This window comes from Osmia bicornis, chromosome 14 (genome assembly GCF_907164935.1).
Source record: "Osmia bicornis bicornis chromosome 14, iOsmBic2.1, whole genome shotgun sequence".
Classification (NCBI taxonomy): domain Eukaryota; kingdom Metazoa; phylum Arthropoda; class Insecta; order Hymenoptera; family Megachilidae; genus Osmia; species Osmia bicornis.
Genome location: NC_060229.1, coordinates 4,269,500 through 4,290,514, shown reverse-complemented (window position 1 = coordinate 4,290,514; position 21,015 = coordinate 4,269,500). Strand labels below are relative to the sequence as shown.

Sequence of the window (21,015 nt, the reverse complement as noted above, 5' to 3'; positions counted from 1 at the left end):
GCGCAATATATTTCATTTGGTACAAAGTTCCTAAGTAGCACACGACACTCTTGGGTGCACCTGTATTTGTAGAAAAATAATTTGCAGCTAGATATTCTTGTTATTAATACTTAGTGACTCATGTACTTGACTAGAGCGATTCTTAAGAGAGGTACGACTGTTGACAAGTCTGACTAGAATTAATTGAAAAGAGCATCCCAACGTTGCGGTTAATTATAAACGCTGCAATTATGATTAATTGATTTACGAAAACTATATAGCGGATCTCATCAATTGCGCGGTGTAATCCCTCTGTTTGTTAGCCAAATGGAGATCCAAGCTTTTCAACATCCTGTCACGGATTTCCTGATCGTAAGAGGAGCCAATTTCCTTCTTGTGAGAACTTTTCAGCAAACCAGTTCGCCGATGAGCGACTCTCGGCTCGTTTCTGGAATAAGTACCCAAACGAAATCCAGGATAATTCGAGGGGAATGTTTTCGACGAGGGATCCTTCCTCGTTTCCCGTACTGCATTTTTCATGAAGTCTACAGCTGCTCGACGGCACGTGTCGTAACCCAAAAGTTGAATCCTTTTACCATAGATCGCGTCGAGCTGGGAATCCTTCGGCTTTGACACTTTGTCGATGATGGTTCGAACCGAGTCGGGTGTTCCAGGCAGATTCTCGAAAACTTTCCTCAGAACTTCCTTCGTTAAATCCTCCTCGCTGCCCGATTCACCTGAGAAGAATTTTTCCGCTGACAAAGGTTCAAACTTCGGATTTAATTAGCAGGGAGAAAAATTGCAATTGATATTTTCAAAGTATTGCATAAACGTTCGATCATATTAAAAGCTGTGCTGGAAACTTGAAGATTTTTTGAAATATTATATTCCTAATTATATGAAAGCTTTCTGTTATAAAATTTAAGTGGTTAATTTTAGGTCTAGGTCGTTTAAGGCGATTCAGTGATTCTCCGAAAGATTTCGAAACGCGTGGAGAAAACCAGATGGAAAATAGATGGAATAAATTATTATTACCGAGGTCGTTGGTGTGGTCCGTTGTGTATGTTCCTTCTTTGATCTCTCGTTGCAGCTCCAGCACTCTGGCCAACGCCAATTGCAGATACTCTCTCGCGTTTGGCTCCTGTAAAAACATCGTATGCAAATGCATGTTATAATCATTCTATCAGACCGCAATGCAGATAACCACACGCGAATAATACTTGCATAGAGATAGGCTATGAATAAATTCAAAATCTCCATGATAGAAATTAAATTTACCTCGTTCGTTTTCACTTTCTTATTGTCGCCGGTGTCATCCGCCAAACAGGGTGCCTGTGCGAATGAAAGAAGGATTTTAAACATGCGCCACGAAGGGTTTCAGACGTCGAACCTACCGAGAAGTATCTCTTCATCTTCGTTATGAAATCCTAGAAAATCTTCGATGAAACACGATCGCACGACATCGATTCACCGACGAAACTATCACTGATTATTTCACGGTAAGAAATTCTTCGTGTCAGAGGACCAGGTAAAAATAATTCAGCACCCTCTTCGAGTCTTCTTCGCTCATTCGAACATTTTTCTTTTTCGTCTTCCCGGATCAGAATCACTCACCGCCCACGCTAATGGCTCTTTTATCCTGATATTCTGTTCTAAGATGCAATTTCTTTTATCTTTCCGGGAACTGATGTTAGGAAACGACCGTTGAATGGCGTCGATCGGCATCGACTAGCCGAATCGTGAGGGCCCTTGCCACAGGAGACTGGTGCGAGGGTGACGGTTTACCATGGCTTCACCCTCCCCTCTATCCTCCTTTGTGACCGATGGAAATGTGCCCCTTGCACATTGGTCTCCCCTGCAGATGCGGACCGGCATTATGCTGGCCACCCCTGTTTGCACGACGCGTGCCCCGTGGCCGATAAAAGCGGCTGCCACGCGCCCCTTCTTCCAAAACTACGCTGGAATACGTTACAAGCCGCTCGAACGGTGGCTATAGAACACCGTTTATTATCATTTCCACGAGAGATCGGTGGGAAAAGATTGATAAACCCTTGCCGATGGGGGTTGCGATTGATTCTCGCACGATAAAAAACATTACAATTCTGTCAATGATAAGGTATATCGCGATCAGGTGTGGTATAAATAAACTTTCCCCATAAAAAGAGTGCCACAAGTGGACAAACTTCTTCTTTCGGCAATAAAAATCTTGGGTAGGTTTCTGTAGGGGTGAAATAGGAAGCCGTTAAACGATAGACGACTCTTATCGAAAGATCAGAGGAAGAAAGATTCCAATATTACTTGCCACCAAATGATCCTCGTTTATTTACCAAGACTTCCGAATGATCGAACAGAAATAACAAACCCTTCGTTCGGGTGAAACGAATTTTATTCGAGTCACAAGTCACCCCTGCGTTTAACACATAGGTATCGATTCTCGGTACCGTCGCTGCGTGGCCTAATTACAGGAACAATAGGGGCTGCTAGAAGACGTCCAGGCGTTATCTGAACGTCTATAACGCGCGGAAACGCGACGCTACATCCTGTTACCGAGTTGCACGTCAAACGGGAATTTCCGATTACCATCGAAGGGGGCAAGGTCTTCGTACAGAGCGCAATTAATACGGTTCCTTCTCTTCGTCGCGCTAATTAAATCTCGCTGCGCGATTCAATAACGCCCGCGATCGTCTTCTCGTTTCCAGCCTCATCCGGAGCGGAACGCTTTCATTCAAGATCGACACGACGATTAACGGAGACGAACGGGTTAGAAAAGGCAGAGGAAAAATAGGGTTGCAATGATATCGACAACTTGCGGTGAATTAATTCGCACCCCGACTGATGGATAATTGCTAGGGGTAAAGGGCTCTTTGTGAACGTCTGCGAATATCCTGCGACCGATAAGCATACTTGCGTTAGAATCGACTTCGATCCGACGATTAACGCTCGGTGATTCATTGAAATCGATTGAAACGATGGACAGCTGGCGTGGGCAAATATGAACGAGGCCAGACTGATGAATAACTTGTATAGTAAATACAGTTTACAGAAGGAAGCAAATATTTTATGGGTGTTTGAATAAGTTTCTCGATTTTTAAAATAAAGCTGATGGAGATACCGAGTAACGAAGCCCAGCAAAAGTAATTTTGTTTGATAGGGGAATCATCGAGGTAAGTAACGAGCTTCTGTTGCTGTGAAAACCCAGCAACCTTCTACGGTATACAGTCGAGTTATTCAGTAGCCAGACCTCGTATCTACAGAAAATTGCTCCATTTTTCGCGTTTCTTATTTCCAAGCTAAACAGCTGTTTTACTTTAAGGACGGTCTTTCTCTTATAATGAAATCGACAAATTCTTGAAGATTCTTCCTTAAAATGGCATATATCTTTCTTTATCGATTAAAAATTAAAAAATCCCGCGATTTCTGCACGCGAATACGACAACACGTGTATTGAATAATTTGAACATTTAGCATGAAACTATCTTACAATGTTAGCGGTGGTCCTCGATTTGCATCAGCATCTGCGACGATCGCGCTCGATGTCTTCGTTCTTCTACGTCCTTAGGATAACTTTCGAACGTTACTTACAGTCTAAGTCTCAGGTGGGTCTTGTGGACTCTTCGTTTCCGAGCTCGTAAACTGCTGTGGAGTTCAATTCCTGCGTGTGCCTTCGGATCGTGGAACCGAAACTGGTCTCGTAAAGAGTGCCCTCGCCACGCGTTCGTCTTCTTTGAGAATAATTCGCGCCTCGGTTTCCGTACCTCTCCCAACTATCCGTTTCCGTTCGGCAGACACTCAGGGTCCTCCTCGACAGACGACAGCAAAGATATTCGTTGAACCTGGAAAAGAAAGAATAAAATTAGTAAAGTCCTGAATTCAATATTTCACTTTTCTCATTTTATTACTTTCCTCTTTCGAAATGTCCCACTGACAAAGTACAGCGCTATCGGATTCACGCAACTGTTGACGAAGCTCAGACAGAATCCGAGGATCCTGAACGCGTGCCAAAAGTCGTCGTAGTCGTCTTCGGACGACGGGTAAAAGTGGAACCACAGCATGAACGTGTGATAGGGTAGAAAGCAAATGACGAAGATAATTACGAAGGATATCACCATCTTTCCCACCTGTCGATCATAGCAAACGAGCCAGGCGTTAAACTGGCACAATCGATTGACGGATTAATTGAGCGTGCCGTTTGCACCGTTTCATCAGACTCTGATCTCTCCACGTCGTACAAGCGAATAATACGTTTTCACTTCGCGTTTTCAGAATACGTACTTTCTTATACAAAATGTCTAAAAGAATCGATCTCCGTAAAGAAAAGTGCAAAAATCGATTCATAAAAAAAGTGCATGTGCATCGGGTAAGTGCCTCGCTGCACTTCATTTGAAATATCTCTTAAACTATTCTGCTTTCAACATTTTACCCTAACACTTTCTTATAGAGAATGTCTAAAAAAATAGATCTACGTGAAGAAAAGTGCAAAAATCAATTCATAAAAAAAGTGCATGTGCATCGCTGCACTTAATTTGAGATATCTCTTAAACTATTCCGTTTTGAACATTTTACCCTAATACTTTCTTATACAGAATGTCTAAAAGCCTAGATCTCCGTAAAGAAAAGTGCAAAAATCGATTTATAAGAAAAGTGCATGTGCATCGGGTAAGTGCATCGCTGCACTTCATTTGAGATATTTCTTAAACTACTTTGCTTTCAACATTTTACCCTAATACTCTCTTATAGAGAATGTCTAAAAGAATCAATCTACATAAAAAAAAGTGCAAAAATTCGTTCTTATAAAAAGTGCATGTGCATCGGGTAAGTGCATCGCTGCACTTCAATTGAGATATCTCTAACTATTCTGTTTTCAATCTTTTTACCTTAATATGTACCTACAGAAAGACTCGTGACGTGCATACTTTGCACAAATAAATGAATAAAACAAACCTCGATAAGGTATGATTTCTTATAAGGGTGAAAAGATCAGAAGAGAAATGATGAGAGAATGGGATCGTGTCATTTATCTCTGACAGAATTACTCGTTGATTAAATTGTACCGTAATTCCAGCTGTTATCTGGAAACGATTTATCATCGCCATATTTACAAGGTAATCGATTACACGATTGGTCTTAACGATGGCCATCGAATTAAAGGGAAAACGGTGGAACGGTATTTCATGAAAATGCCGCATAACCGAATTGAGCTTGACTTGAGTTATCCAGACGGATTTGATAACAGCTGAACGACAGTGACGAGTGAACGTGGAAGAAGTTCACGTAAGAACAGAGTCGTGGAAAGTTTCGTGGTATCTCCCTTCTCACGCTTCGATGCCACCCTCTATCGGATAATTCGAAGCAGGCATAGAGCATCGAGTTGATAGAGGAGTTACTTTTAAAGCATACAATAACGCTACATCAAGGCTGATATTGTTACCACGAGAATGATTTCGTTTGTGCCATGGCCTGTGGAGTGGTTCCTTTGGCACTGAAATAAAATTACTTCAAACTATATGGAATTTTCCCTGCAGTACCAGAAAACTGCATGTAGCGTCAAAGAACAAAGTATAGTTCATAAGTTTGAAACACACTTAGCTTTTCCGACAGAACAAACTTTCGGTGCATTATATTTTAAGTAGTTTTAGCTGTAACATTGATTCAAGAGTACAATTGAAATGTAAATATAATTTTCAGAAACAAAAGATTCGTGAGTGACTTTAATTTTTCCATCCTGTAAAATAAAATTCAAGGGTGTGTTCGATATTGGAAGACATAATTCATAGCGATTGATTGTCAGTTATAACGTGGAAAGTGATAGATTGTGCGAAGGTTGCGTGGTTTTACCAAGTAATCCATAGTGATTTATAATTAGTCCTGTTGCGGAAATTGTACCACGCTATAACCAAGTATCGGCTTAACGTTGTTGCTCAACCTTATTACGGATCGTGTGCTGATTACGCAAGCAATGGGTAATTTACATACTGCAATTTCATCGACGACTTAACTATGCTGCACTAACCGTTATTATCTTTTGAAAGCATTATTTCAAATATCCAGAATTGTTCTCTATTTATTCCAAAATGAAATATCAAAAATTTCACTGGGTTGCTTACCTTTTTGCGCGCTTTAATTTGCTCCATACGATGACTATCACAGGATAATTCTCCAGGCATGTTCCTGGTGGATAGCTCGAGGTGTCGTGCCATTCCCAGATAAAATCCCGCTATCACGCACAGAGGTATCGCATAATATGCCAGGAACTTGAACATCACCATTCCTCTTTGATAGCTCTTCCCTGTGATCCGTAACGAGAAACAACAGATTCGCACGACAGATCATGTTCGTACATATGAAAACTTGACAAAGGCTAACGATAAAGAACACCTATATGTAAGTAAACATAATTTTCAATTCTCCAGTTAGAATCGAAAGTAAATCAAGCTAAAATAAACAACCTGTAACGAGATAATGGAGGGATGAAAGTATCGGTACTCACCGAATTCTTCGGGAAATGGACTGCAAATCAGGATACTGTGGTTACCCTGTAAAGGTACGGTCGGCACGTGAGAGAAAAGAGCAGCTGGCATCGCTAGAATAATTGCCAGAACCCAAATAAGGGAGGCTGTTAGTATCGTTAATGGTTTCGCGCTCAGCCCTGCTACGTGTCGTCGTATTGGATTCACAATCGCGCAATACCTGTAATATAAAAGGAAAAATAAATTTTATTATGGGATTGGAACTTTCAGACCCAGTAGACCGAAGATTGTGAGTCCGTGCGTCGCCGACCTTCCAGACGGATTCCTTGTATCTGAGTACCTTTAACGATAAAGGTGTTAATCAACAGCGATACGAAGATTTCGTACTTTGTTTGGATAACTGATTACATAGCCGAACAAGCAGCTGATTGGTCCATTAACAAGGACCAACTTCGTGGAAGTTATGTCTACTACCCTACCCCTGAAACAACAATTTCCTCGGTCATAACTGGGTTTGACAACTAACCTCTCGGCTGATAACGCGGTCAGAGTGAAAACTGAGACACCGATCGAAATATCCTTGGCGCACTCCGATAATTTGCAAACTGCCAGACCCCACGGCCATGACTCGATCGTGTAGAGGATCGAGGTAAACGGTACACACGTCACGATCACCTGAAATAAGCGAAAGATTAATCAAATGATTCTTCCAAGGAATCACAGAAGCAGCAGAATTTATTGGTTCGATTGTGTTTCGAATAAAGGCGAGCAATAAACGAATGGTATTCGACGTTTCAATTGGGCGAGAGTGAATGATGAAATTGGTAATAGAACGTTCAACGATATTGGTGTTCCATTGTTTGCCTGCTCAATGGAAACCGAAAGGTACATAACCGATAATAGAGCATATTCACGTGTACATATTCGCAATAAATTATGAACCTTATTGCATCCCTCAGATGCAGAGCAATGCATTATTTTAAGGGCGACATACTTGAACTACACGTCACGAAATATCACACTTAATGTACGTTTGTTTCTTACCAGAAGATCTCCCAGGGCCAAGGAAAGCACATAAGTGTTCGGGACGTTTCTCATGTTGGCATGGCGTAGAAGGGTGAGCACCAGAATTCCGTTTCCTGTTACACCCACTACGAGGATTAATAAGAATACCACAGGTACGATGTACGTTTCCGGTCGCTGATCGTAGGGAACGTATCTGTCGTCCTCGTCGTCCTCGTTTCCTCCCACGTCGAGATACGACGTGTTTAGGATAATTGCCATCTGCAGAAGACAAAAAAAACGTTCCTATCTCTGCGAATATTTCGTCGAAATTCACTTTGTTTTACGGAGTATTAATCCATGGAGGAGAATTTCGTCCAGTGGAAACGTTGCCAACAAATTTATGTGTCTTTTTCGTTAGAAGCTTGCGATGGGGAAGTTGGAATAAAACAATGAAACAGTTGGCAAATAAATCTCTTTGAATGTGTACAGGTGAATGAATATAGCTTGGAAGTTTAGTCAAATGAGAGACATTGTTTGTACTACTTAATTAGGAAAAGTGTACAAAAGCTTTTCATTTGAAAAATGATATTTTTCTTTTTTGAGTTGGAAATTGCTGAAGTCTTCGTATCTATTGTCACGTTTTTCTTTTCAGTCCGCTAATTAATACCTTGATGGTTCGTGTTACGTACTACTCATATTGATAATTATCTGTGTATTTCATTAGGAGGATATAGTAAACAATAATAATTATCTCTGAAAATCTCTATCTTACTAAAAAAGTTTTGAAAGTAATATTGTTGCAAATAAAATATTTGAAAAATAAACTTTGTTAATTTATTTTATCGGTTGTTATTATTCTTCCCTTCGTTCTTTTATCGATCACGTAAAATCAACAAAAATTGTTCATTAGTAATAGTTTGTTTAGATAGCATTTTATGTCTGACATCAAACATCACGTTCCGGAAATGTTTGGCTACATATTCGATTGCATTGTTCAAAGCCAAAGTGTTTCGTTGTTGATGGAAATTTCAGTGTTCGTTTGTATCCAAATTCGTGAAAATAAAATAAAACGTGGACCAAATAAATCAGCTTTTTTGTGTATAAATTTATAGAATGGATAGAATGCAGGAGCTGACTTTTAAATTCTTCTCTTCGTGAAAGTGCAAGCTCACTGTTGCGGAAACGATTTCCCTAGTCATTGACGCTGCTCTGGGAATTACATTTTGCAAATGCTGTCTCAACGCTTTAATATCAACCTCAGCAGTTGCGAATAAATTCAATAAATATTCTTGAAAAAATAGAAAGGCAAAAGGGACGAGAAAAATAAACTAGATATAAATAGTTTTATTAGAACTTAAAAGTTCATCCAGAAAGGTGCTTTATTGCATCTCATCCACTTTTGCGTGGGATCACAGTATGTTTTTCGGCAAACTTCAGCTCGTGCCATAAAATTCAGGCAGTATTTTTTCTCGCGATTCACGTTTCCCTGATTTTGCAAAATATTTTTCTAGGTAAAAGTTGTCCTCGATTTTGCGTACTGTAATTCACGGTACGTTTACGCAGCTTCATTCTTTGTTTCTTTTTTATTGCAACCTGAAAAAATATCGCAATCGTGCACTAATTTTCTTTAGAATTTCCCACCATTCGCTATTTACTTCTTTACGATACGAATAAATCCCGTGTCTGAGAAGTCCCCCAGATTTGCACCTCTTTAATTCACCTGATATTCAAATCCACGCCTATACGATCTCTTTTAAAAGAGAGAATACCGTTCTATATGCATTTTTGTGAGTTTGAAAGAAATATGTTTTTAACCATTGAAGTAATAGCAGCTTAGCTAGCTGATATTTGAATTCGAACGACACTGCTGAAATATGTATAAAGTTCTTCCAAAGTCTACGTGACTCTACTAAATCAAATATGAAGAAGGAATAAAGTATAAATTTCCTTCAAGTATCAGCAGAACGGGGTAGAGATGGCGAAATTGGCATGTGCACGGTTTTAAAGATAAGGTCTGAAGATTGCACTTTGCATTGCAAATGATGCAGTGCAACCTGCATTCCACGACGACCGAAAAGTGCACGAAAAGAAAAGTATGTTCCGCTAATGGAGCGATTAAAATTCGTTTCACTCTAAAATTCATCCTATTCGCATCCCTACTTTTTCACGTTCGTTTATTTAAAAAAAAAAGAAAGGAGCAAACTTTCAATGGTATAGTTCAGTTTTTCATCGACGACTTCTTTTGTCCGGTGAAATCGGCGCATCAATATCTGCCCGATAGCGGATCGAAGCACAATGAAAATTAATCAGATTGATCGCGATATGCAATATGACCTTTTTTTGCTTCCACCAGTTGGATCGAGCGTCCATCAGCGACAGCTTGAAACGTTGTCGAGAATTATTTGTCTCTGGAATATTCATCGGCTCGGTCCAGATACTCTGCCGCGTTCCATTGTCTACGCAATCTTCGTCTTTCATTAGCAGTAAATAAATTTGAACGTCGCAAAAAATTTGCAGAGGGAAGTTTCCCTTTTAAAGCGAACCATACTTTCTGCTCCAAATAAGTTCTATTGATTTCTGATGTGGTTGACGTGTGCTTTGTATATCATAAATGCATAGATATTCGAGTTTTCCCTTGAGAAATTATTCATCGATAAAAGCGTTTTTCTTCGGAAGTAACATTGCAAGTTCTCATCCTTGTCATACTTTTGTCTTACAAGGCAGTTTCTTGGTTTTAATATATTTTTCTCAAAAGATAATAATATCGACGTAAATCAAGATAATAATACCAGGTGAGACATCCTTTGAAAAATATCCCACTAAAAATGGTTGTTCTGCGAGTGCTCGATGTTCCAAGGAAATTTCCTCTCGCCGCAGATAAATGTGCGTGCAATTTTCACGACCGTCTTTAATCCCTGTTTCTGAGCTTTGAAACTTTACGGCTTTCCATAACGATTCTTTCGAGCGTGAAGTTATTGTCCCACTTTGCCGGAACAAAAGTCGAACACGTGAGTTTTGGTCGTAAAACATTCTGCGGTTCTAAAATTGAAAAAACAAAATCATTTCCCTTCCTTTATCGAGCTTCGTGCTTTCAATTTCTGTTTTAGCACACTTGTTGAGACTCTATTACGACCCCGAACGTATCGAACGTATTCAATGTATTTCATCTCCGTCTTTCGCAACCCCCATTTCCTTTCTTGAGCTGCTTTATGGGACGTTAATACGGCATACTCTGTCCCATAAATCATCTTCGATTTTTACTTGAGCTTCATGAATGATTTCGGAGCGTACGCTCCGTGAATGGGATAATATGCGATACAAAGCATTACTGTTCCATGGATAATGTACGCGACGATAATACGATCGTTATGGAATTACGGAAGATTGTAAATTATGAAATTTTGAAGCTTTGATTCTGGCGATACGACGTTAATTAATGTTATTAATATTAAGTGAGTGTCGATATACTGGCATTATTAATATTGATATTAGTGATATTTAATATTATTATTAATTAAGGGTGAGTATTAATAATATCGTTATTACTAATTATTTTTGAATTTAATAAGGACCAACTAATCAACAACATGAATTCTGATATAATTAACAAGAACTGTTGATTTTTCCAACCCGCGTTAACCATTTTTCATCTAAAAGCAACGAAATTGAAAGATCGTCGTATAATTTTCTGATCAAAATAGAAAAACAGAGGGATGATTGAAGCGGAGAAATCGAGGTAAATTGATCGGTTAAAAAAAAGTGCTTCTGGAAGCTGTTAATTCACATTTCCTCGTTCAGCTCGTGCAAATATTTTACGATATGATTGTCTGAAATTGCTTCGACGGAAAGAGGAAAATGTTGACTGCAGAGGATTCGAACAGGTGTCACGCTGACAGTGCGATACAACCAACCCGTAATTAAACGTAATTTTTGACGATGATACTGTTGACAAGGGAATCATGTTTGCGGATTGTTGGATAGATGTAAAACTACGTCTGTCATTTACATTTCACGAGGAACCACCAACTGACTGGAACTCGAACGAAACACTGTCGAAAAATGAAACATCCGGAATTGAACGGCGTTTGAACAATTTTGAACAATTAATATTCATGCGAATATTGATTCAGACATCTGTTTTTTTGATGAAAAATTCTCACAGACTTTGAGGTACAAATTATTTTTGTGAATCTAAGGTGTAAGTATGTCCTTCATGAATTTTTGATAAGAATTTTAATATTGATAAATACGAATCACGTACTACTGAAAGAGGCAACTCACGTATTGTCAATATAATAGCTGCCCTTATTAGATATCTAAGGATGAATTGATGCGAACCTTCGGTATGAAAGCGCCCTCAGAAACTTTCTAAACATCAAAAAAAGAAGAGGATCTAGAAGACATTAAAATATATTTTCTGAGCCACCGTAATTGATTTCCAAAAGTGTAGAAAACATCATCAAACAGCAAAGGAAATAAAAAGCAAAAGAAGCAAAGGTTTATTCAAGAGGATCCATTTCGTTTTACCATTAATTAGTAGATAAATTAATGAGGTTTTTTACGAGCAACTTTAAATCATGATTGGCAAGGAAAAGATCGCTTGTGATGCGTGCACAAAAGCGATGAAACGTCAAAGGAAATTAATGAGTGGTAAAAGTCAACCGTGACAGGGAAATTTTAATCATTCAACGACTCGAGTTCTTTGAGCGTACCTTTACGGATTATGTTTCCGTCGCTGATCCTTTACGATCGCTAAGATCCTTTCATTTCCTCGTAAATGTCTCCTTAACTGTGCGAAAAATTGCGACAGAATGTGTCTTTGGTGCAACGCATAAACCATAGAAGCTTTGATACATTTGTAGCTCGTAATTTAATACAAAGTACTCGTGTGAATCGAATGTCCAATAAATAGAAAATTTTTAGAAACTGTCAAAATTGCCAAATTGAAAATTTTGTACCGTATTTTACAACGCATTGTGTTTAATTCGTGATTTGATGTGCTTATTTTTCGATTTTTCGTATCGAATTTTCCTTCCAATGAAGCTGAAAAGTTCAACTCCACAGTTCGAACGATGTGATATCTGGTTTCGAAGTTAATAAGAAACTTTATTGAATCTTTGACAGCGAAAGGGCAACTTTTCCAATTTGCCACTGCTTCGAAGTTCAAAATCGAAGAGTATGCTTACGGTGTAAATGACGAGTACAGAAGGAAAATAAGAAACTTATAATCGATAAATATTTTCTTACAACATCTAATTAGAGACTGTTAGTTGAATGAAGCTTGTTAAGCTGAATTTTTGCAAAACGCAGTACTTTAATTTAGGAAAAATGTTAAACTCAGATGATACATTTGAAGCTGTTTCGATCTCACTAAACAGGAAAATTACAAAATCGACAGAAATCGAAACTGAATCGTATCTTGGATGAATATTATAAAATTCCTCGATATCGAAGAATTTGTCAGGAAACGTTTCAAGCTAAGAAGCTTCGGAACGACGCCTGGGTGCATCGATTCGCATCCAAGCGCAATTTCCATTTCCCTATCAATTTCAAATCTGAACATATTTATCTGTCACGCTTGTCACCATCCCTCGATTCTACCAGAAGATACAGATCCACCCTACACAGTTTCATCAACTTGTATCTCAAACGTATGACGTTTCATTTTCAGACTATTTTTCAAACCATGAAACATACTAAAAGCGAATCTATTGACTAACTTGGAGACGTTAAGCTGGATCTTAATTTCCTCAAGGCATCTATTCGACTCCTTGATGGACGCGAAGCCACCTTTTGAAATTCATGAAACACGGTCTGCGATGCATCAGTACATCTTGCCAATCTGTTTCTCTGGTAAATTAATCCGATAGAGACGAGGGAATTTAGAGCAGTTGCGCTCGGTACCTTCTCAATCAAGACAGTATACATCCTTAGAGTAGTAATCAAAATGGTTGTCATTTACCATGTGGCAATCGAAGGTATCGATTCTAAGATATATTTAAGCGATTTACGGAGATTTTAAGACACCCTGTAGATACAAAGGATTCGCCTGCAGGATCGTAAACGCATCGTACCGTGATCCAGTTTAGCACTTTGAACTTCCTCCTTTGGTATCGACTTCCTCCTGCTTTCCAATAGATATCACGGATTGATTTAGAGAACGGGTGACAGAGACGATTCAGAGCCTCTGAACTTGTAGACTTTCCTTGGTTAGTACAATCCTTGAATTATCCTTTATCACAGGTACAAGGAATCCGTCCGGGGAGTCGGCGACGCACGGGACTTAGATAACGTCGGTATCCATTACATCCCTTGTTCTCGTTGGATACACAATACGAGAAGCTAAGAAGTCTCTTTATGTGCCGATTCATTCTTCTCGCATGTTCTTCCAGAGATATCAAGAACCCGTCTGGAAAGTCTACGACGTAAAATCCTGACTAAGGCTCTGGAATCTCGGGTTTGAGATTTCCAATTTATACGTCGGCAAAGTAGCGGAAGAAGGACGTAGACATTCTTCTTTTTTTCTCTGTAGATACGTAGATATTAGGAATCCACCCGCATAGTCGATGACACACGGGCTACAGCTTTCCTTATTGGAAATCTGACCTCCCTGAGACGATGAACTGTCTCTCCTCGGTACCGAAACACCAAGTACAAATGGTTAACTACGAAACTGGTGACATAATACTGAATTATGTCAGAAAGTTAGAGAAACTTCATGTTTCGCTGTAATAGAATTTCTGATCTCTCCGGTAACTTCTAACTTCCTGTTAATCAGCACAAATTAAGAAAGTCCCATGACAATTGCCGAGTTCATACTTTTGAGAAAATGAATTTCACTCCTCGAGATTTGATTTCAATGTACAAATTGGTATGGATATTTTTTATGACTATTTCAGCATGACAAATTATTTAGGATAGTCTTAATCTGCACGATGGCAGTGATCGAACGATGGCTATGAAAAATTACATTATGGTGTTGTCGACGAGGGATAAAGGGTTTTAATCCACTCCCTCTGCATCGAAGTAACTGAATTCGTGCACAAGCACGTGACAATGTATTTTAGACACGATGGAAAAATTGATTTATCTGATCATCCTCGAAAAGAACCCATGTCTGATAACTATTCAAGGAAGAAAATTCAATTGCAATTAATTAGGTCTATGTTGAAATTTTTATATGTTGTCACTAAAATTAATATTGGAACTGTTTCTTCTGTTTCCGGATACGTACGTATAAATGGCCACTTTGAGCGAAGGGAATCACCGATAAGGGTTATCAGGTGATTGTCGTGTCCGATTCCATTATGAACCATAATCATAGACCAGAGAACAAGCATCTCATGGCAATACCTCCGTCACATAGCCACCAATTTACCTTAATATTCCCTGTGATGGATTCGGTATAACTATCTCAGTGTTCGACAGCCTGCATGTAACATTGATTTGCATATCACTCGTGTAACATTCACTCAATAAAGTTCAATTAATTCTACTAAATAATTATTTTTTCTTCCCTTCATTGATAAGACAAGAATTTACCGTTTAATCCAGAATAGAATTAAATGTTCAAAGTGGTGTGTTTCATAACTTCGCAGAACTCGATGTAAAATTTAATTAAATATACCAATCGTTTGTAAGTTACTTTCGAGCCACGATTTTAATATCAAATTTGTGGAATGTTTTTTCAACTCGTGGGATAAATGTAGGTTTGATGAAACAGAATTCTAATTGCTTCACAATTGCATCGCAATTCGTTCATCATTTTCCCTGTCAGTAACCTTTTAAAATTAAGATTTGTGATACGTGGGATGTTCAACAGGATCTAGAAAATCTATTTCCCTTAGAACTACTTAGCTTAATATACTTTCTCTGAGGAGTATGAAATTTCTTTGGACTTTTATAAAATGCAAGAGGAGTTTCTTTAATCCATCAAATCCTGTGGCCGTCGTCTTTCATTATTTTCGAGAAAATGCTCTTCGAATTTAAAGATCAGCTAATGAATGCCGTAAAATTTCTTTTTTTATCACCAATTTTAAACTAAAATATTCATAAAACGAAGTAACTAAATATCATGTTCCAGTGGTATACACAGGAGATTCCAAGGAAGAAATTCTTCGAACATTTTTGAATACCCTTCATTGCTTTTAAAAGCGGATTCTGGAGATCGATGTATTCACATTGGCTATTCCATATTTCAAATTTCTCATACCACATATGCATCCACGAACCGCAAAAGCTCCATATTGACAAGTATATCGCGCGAAACTTTATCATGCGACTCCATTGAAACCCTGGCTCACGAAAGGCTTTCAAATCAATTCCGATTCGTCGTTTAAAGTTGAGTAATTGAACCTTGTCACTTGCTCATGCAACAATTCTCACTGCAATTTAAATTCGCGCCAAGATTCGTTATCGTAGACAGGCTGTTAGCTGAATCGTTTTCTTGTTTTCCTTAGATCGATTCAATCTTAATTTCATTTGCACCGCGTCGACGAAGCTTCGACGTAATTAGCTGTCGTTCTATCGTCGGTTTCCAGACACCTTTTAACAATCCATTTCGCACCGCCAAGGGGCTCTTTTTAAAAAGGACGTGAGTCTTCTTCCACTTGCGAGAGCTTTCATCTCTGGCGGTTCCAGTGTTTCTCCATTTTCTCGATGGATCCCCACAGCGTTACGAATTCGACGTTGAATCAATATCTTCTGCTGTTTTCTTTCTCCTTTCGAAAACAGCCTACATCGACGAGAGTTTCAAATCGAATGGGACGTGTCTGTGCTGGACACGAAACGAAATTTCAAAGGTTTCATTGGTAGATAGACGTCAGGAGATTAATAATCCGTGTTCCCATTGAAAGCGGACAATCTGTGGCTGCTTTTATGGTGGCAATTTAACGCTACAACCCTCGTGCTGGTAACACGCAGAAGGTAAGCTTTAAAGCCGTGGATTATGGATTTGCATATGCGATGAGATTCTGCGTGGAAATGATCATTTAAGAGTGTTGATTTTATTAGAGTTACTATTTTGATGTCTCGTTTACAAATTTTATGATTTAAAGTTGAATATTAATAGAGTCAGAAAATTTTAATAGCATCAAAGATTTAATAGCTACCTGAGATAAGAAAGGATTCAATTTTAATTTTTTAATGACAGAAAGTTCCTTAAATCTAGCCAGGATTTAAGAACCCTTGTTCAACTCCATAATACCAGGTAATCCTTCACGGGAAAAATTGCATCGGAAACGGAAAAAACGAGCAATCCACGAATCTTCCAGTGATACAGGATTCAGGATATCTCGTTTTCCATTGAGCGTAATTGAGGAAAATTAATTATCTTGGGACGACTGCTAGGAAGGTATATTTTTCCTCAACGAAACGAGATTTTGCCTCGAATCTTCTTAATTAGCGAACGTCATCCGCTTAGATGGTATTGTCCACTGAACTAAATAATTAAGCTAAATGAAGCTCCGTTCGTCGTTATTTTTCTATGGATTCTCGCAGCGCGTTTCAGTTTTCCCTGATGTATAATACATAGAAATTAAACGTTAACAACGGAAGAAGAGAGAAAGGTAAATCGGAAAATGCGCGTACATCTGTTTTCCGATTCTTGGAACGAATATCCAAGATCGTTCTGCGATTTTCTTCGGATAAGAGGAAAACAGAACAGGGCATCTTGAGACACGATAAGATTGAGCAATCTGGAAACGTTGGAAAACAGGCACGATCCGACAGGTTTTTATGGATTCCTCGTTTTAGCGATGTTATTTGGATCGTAATGCACATTGGAGCTTGCAGGTGGAATTTAAACGAGAGAATTTTTAAATGTAAAATTGATGATTGTAAATAATTTGAAATTGTAGCTAAGACTAATAAATAATCGTGTTCTCCATTACTGATAATTGCGAAATATCGGTAAGTATCCCAGAGGATGGTACTTCAAGGGTAGAACATCTTAATTGAACAGAGAGAGGGTTCGCCTCTAATTGTTTCATTATAGATCATTTGACATCTTCATTTGATTTAGTAGACAAAACCAGAATGCATTATGCGTTCAAGAAGATGCAACCACTTTCAGATATTGCATCCACTTCATTTATTTCAACCCTTTCGAGACATTAATTTTCCTAAGTTATTAAAATTATCTTACATTCTTGGGTCATTTATTTTCATTCAAAAAGTGTTACATCTCCGTGTTTCACGAAGTAAATTGATCAGAATTTAAAAACTTTCCAAACGTTTCATCAATTTTTATTTGCATCGATTGTGCAGTGTAATCAAGATGTACTCACAAAGTTGCAGCTTTTCCCCCGATGCAAATGGGTGATAAATTTTACGAAGTTTCGACAAACTTAAACCACCGCGACAAACTTGGTCAACATGTTGTCCAACCCGAATGACGATCGAGCAATATGTATTACTTTCTCGATACAATCTGTCGTCTTGAGTATGTCTTACCTTGATTTTCCAATCTTCTTCGACAAACTGAGTAGTTGGTTCTATAAACCCGCCGAACCTCGCCCAGAACACCCCCCCACTCTGAGACTAATTAATTTTTTACTCATAAACTCTGGAAGCCTGCTTTTCTTCATTCTTCAGCAACATATTTTAACTGACGAATAAATTCCTTTTCTGTTCGTCACTAAAATATTTGCCCGATATTTATATCGTGATCTCAACTTATAAATTAGGTGCAGAAATTTGTAATCAAATGGTTTCATCCATCAAAAACTAATATTTTAAAGAATTTTTAATATCGTCTGTCTGCAGCATTTAAGTAGGATGTTTTACGAGTTCCTCAACAAAGTTCCTTAAGTTTCTTATTTACAGATTTCTGCACATTTACCTGGTAAGCTGAGAATTCTGTATAAAGGGCTTTGCCAAGATCAACGTTGATCCAAACGAACATAAAAAGTTTTCCTTGATCTATTTTCGATCGAGCTGTCGTGTTCCATCTTCTCACCGATAAAGAGAAATTTTTTTTCTTCAGTCATCTTAGACACAAAAAGGTGAGCGGAAAGCTTTTCTTCCAATTATCCACCCTCTCCCACGCAATTGAGATTGCGTACAACAAACAACTATCATCGAATCATTGATACATTGTGCTATAAATATCGAATTTTTACTGCATTTCAAATAGAAATATTATCATTTCACACGACTCTCGATTAATATGGTACCTCAATTTCTACTGGGTACATTTCCCACGTACTTCATTTTACGCGTGAACAAGTCGAAACCCGAAATTACTCTCAGTTACCAACTGATTTCGAACAAATGGTAGACGCGTGAATCCATTAAAAGCGTTTAATCGTCGACGAAACGTCGCCAACGAAGCTGCAAATCGCGTCGAATTGCTCCGTGAAATTTTATAGTTGCTTTCCGAAAATCCTAGCAGTTTTACGTTCCTCGAGTCTCGTCGAAAATGAGCGCCATTCGTCCTTCTAAAATTTCGTTGAAAATGACATTGGCGAAAGAAAAAACAGAACGACACTCGATCCGGTCGATTCTCGAGCGGATGGAGCGTCATCGCGCGTTTCGTCGCGTGTTTATTACACGATGTTTATCGACGGGTAACCGTGCGAATTACTCGTGAAAACAGATGCGCCTCGCAAATGAACGCGATGTTAATTTAAGGCGGCATTAACAGTATCGTGATCACGAGTTACTGGATCGGAAGCATTAACGTTTAAAATTAGAAAAGCACTCGTAGATCGGACTCGGTATCGCGTGTATCAAGCTGGCCGAATGTGAAATGTTTATCTATCAATTATTCACTGGTTCTCGTGATGCTACGAATGAATTTATTGCCGACTATTTTTGCTCCGAGTTTTTCATACTCTTTTTTTGTTTCTGCGATTCCCTTGAAAGTTAGCCAGACCGGAGCGAATAATTAACACGTTGATGCCACGGTGCTGGCATGGTGGTCAGTAGTGGTCGAAAGAGAAGGCAAACTTTGCAAATTGAGTTTTTAAATTTGAAACTGCAAATCAACTAACTGTACCCTCGACCCTTTGATACATATGGAGATCACTTTTGAATTTTCAATTCCCAGCTCTATACATTTTATTTGAAAATCTGATTTATCAATTCGATGTAAAAAAATATATGGACAGTAAGAAATAATCAATTATCCAGTTAACAGCTGTTTCAACAGCCTCGCGATAGTTACGATCGTTTCATACATCAAAATTTAATTTACCAACTTCACGACTACACGAAGCAGTTGGATGGTAAAATTTAAATTGAAACAAACATAAATTTGTCCAAATGGTGCTTCATTTTACAGAGACTAGGTACGTTTAAGCTTTGCTGCAACTGGAAGTAGTACGTTGTTACAAGAGTTTCTCATTAATTCAAACGCTAATGGGTACCAATTTGTCAACAATTTTGTAGCAAAAAACACAATTTACAAAAGTGTTTTAAATACTTGGTTCACGATTTAACACGTTGAATAGCAGGGTACTGGTGACCGGAATTACAAAATAATCGAATAATAATAGAAAGCAAGGTTGCACGTTCGTTTTGACATCAGCAATCAACGTGTTAATGCGTTTGTAAAATTACACCGAATCCTGTTTATTGGTAACTCGATTCGTTTAGAGCTTCTTGGTAAATGATTTACCTTTCTTGCTGCTCCCGCTTTTCCTTCGAAGCGAGTTATGCTTTCGACTGCTCGCCGGCTTCGGTTATTATTCACACGTGCTTAATTTCTCGTTTCAACGAGCTTTCGTGATTCGTTCTCGCGAATAAACACACACGCGCCATTCACTCGTTGCTCGATTCTTTGCCCGCGTTATTTCCAGTCTTATCGAACAACAAATTAATCGAACGATCAATAAGAAAACATACAATTCTCGAAAAAATTCAGTGTCTGTTTGAAAAAAAAAAGAAGAAAAGGAAAACAATCAATTTTTCAAGCTTCAGATCGTAATTCAGGCAGTGTAGGATAAAGAAAAATAATTAATTTTTAATCGTAACACTAATGCATCGATCCTCTCCTCGTTTCTCTTCTCTTTTTAATTCCAAGATGGAATGCACTTCGAAGGTACAGTAAAAAAAATTCTGTTAATGATTCAAGATTATGTATACGTTCTGTTTGTGATGTTTCTACTTATTATCGCAGCGATTCGCGTGATTTTTTTCTTCTTTTCAGTCATTCGTTGTACGTAAAACGGGATGCAAACATTTGTTGTTATCATGAAATGCACCGATAGATGCTAGCCACGCTGGCAACGAGATATCAATTCGGCGAAATCGACAGCGCGCCGTAAACTGAAGCGAAACTTGGATCCGAGGAGGATCCATGCTCCCTCGACGCAGTCGCAAAACACGATGCAACCTTTCTATCTTCTCTTTCTTCTCTTGACGCCCCGTACTAGGATATTTCTCCTCGAATTAACCCCCTGTTTCCTTCCTCCTCATCAACATCTCTTTCCATCCCTCTTGAGAATTCAAAGATCATTCTACTTAACGAATTGTTTTCTTCACATTGTTTTCTGATAAAAGAGGAACTTCTGTAACGAATCTTTCGTCCAATCTCTTGGGATAGAGCTTTCACTACAAATGT

The 21,015-nt window shown here is 38.5% G+C and overlaps 2 protein-coding genes across 3 annotated transcripts; both read right to left on the bottom strand.

The window, feature by feature from the left end:
* Positions 1-48: 48 nt before the first annotated feature.
* On the bottom strand, positions 49-1,465 carry LOC123988448. 2 transcript variants are annotated; one of them, XM_046288599.1, is made up of 4 exons: positions 1,374-1,465; positions 1,258-1,311; positions 1,015-1,120; positions 49-716 (listed from the first exon to the last, which is right to left on the bottom strand). In XM_046288599.1, exons 1-4 carry the CDS (start codon positions 1,389-1,391, stop codon positions 253-255), a joined length of 642 nt encoding a protein of 213 aa, XP_046144555.1. In that variant the 5' UTR covers positions 1,392-1,465; the 3' UTR covers positions 49-252. The 2 variants fall into 2 exon arrangements, with proteins under 2 accessions (XP_046144555.1, XP_046144554.1); XM_046288598.1 differs by lacking the exon at positions 1,374-1,465 and having other exon boundaries at positions 1,258-1,341.
* Positions 1,466-3,552: 2,087 nt separating this feature from the next.
* Positions 3,553-20,701, bottom strand: LOC114872765 (neuropeptide CCHamide-2 receptor-like). Its single transcript, XM_029180346.2, has 7 exons — positions 20,071-20,701; positions 7,491-7,730; positions 6,973-7,121; positions 6,467-6,666; positions 6,084-6,265; positions 3,883-4,097; positions 3,553-3,812 (listed from the first exon to the last, which is right to left on the bottom strand). Exons 2-7 carry the CDS (start codon positions 7,728-7,730, stop codon positions 3,572-3,574), a joined length of 1,227 nt encoding a protein of 408 aa, XP_029036179.2. The 5' UTR covers positions 20,071-20,701; the 3' UTR covers positions 3,553-3,571.
* Positions 20,702-21,015: the final 314 nt, after the last annotated feature.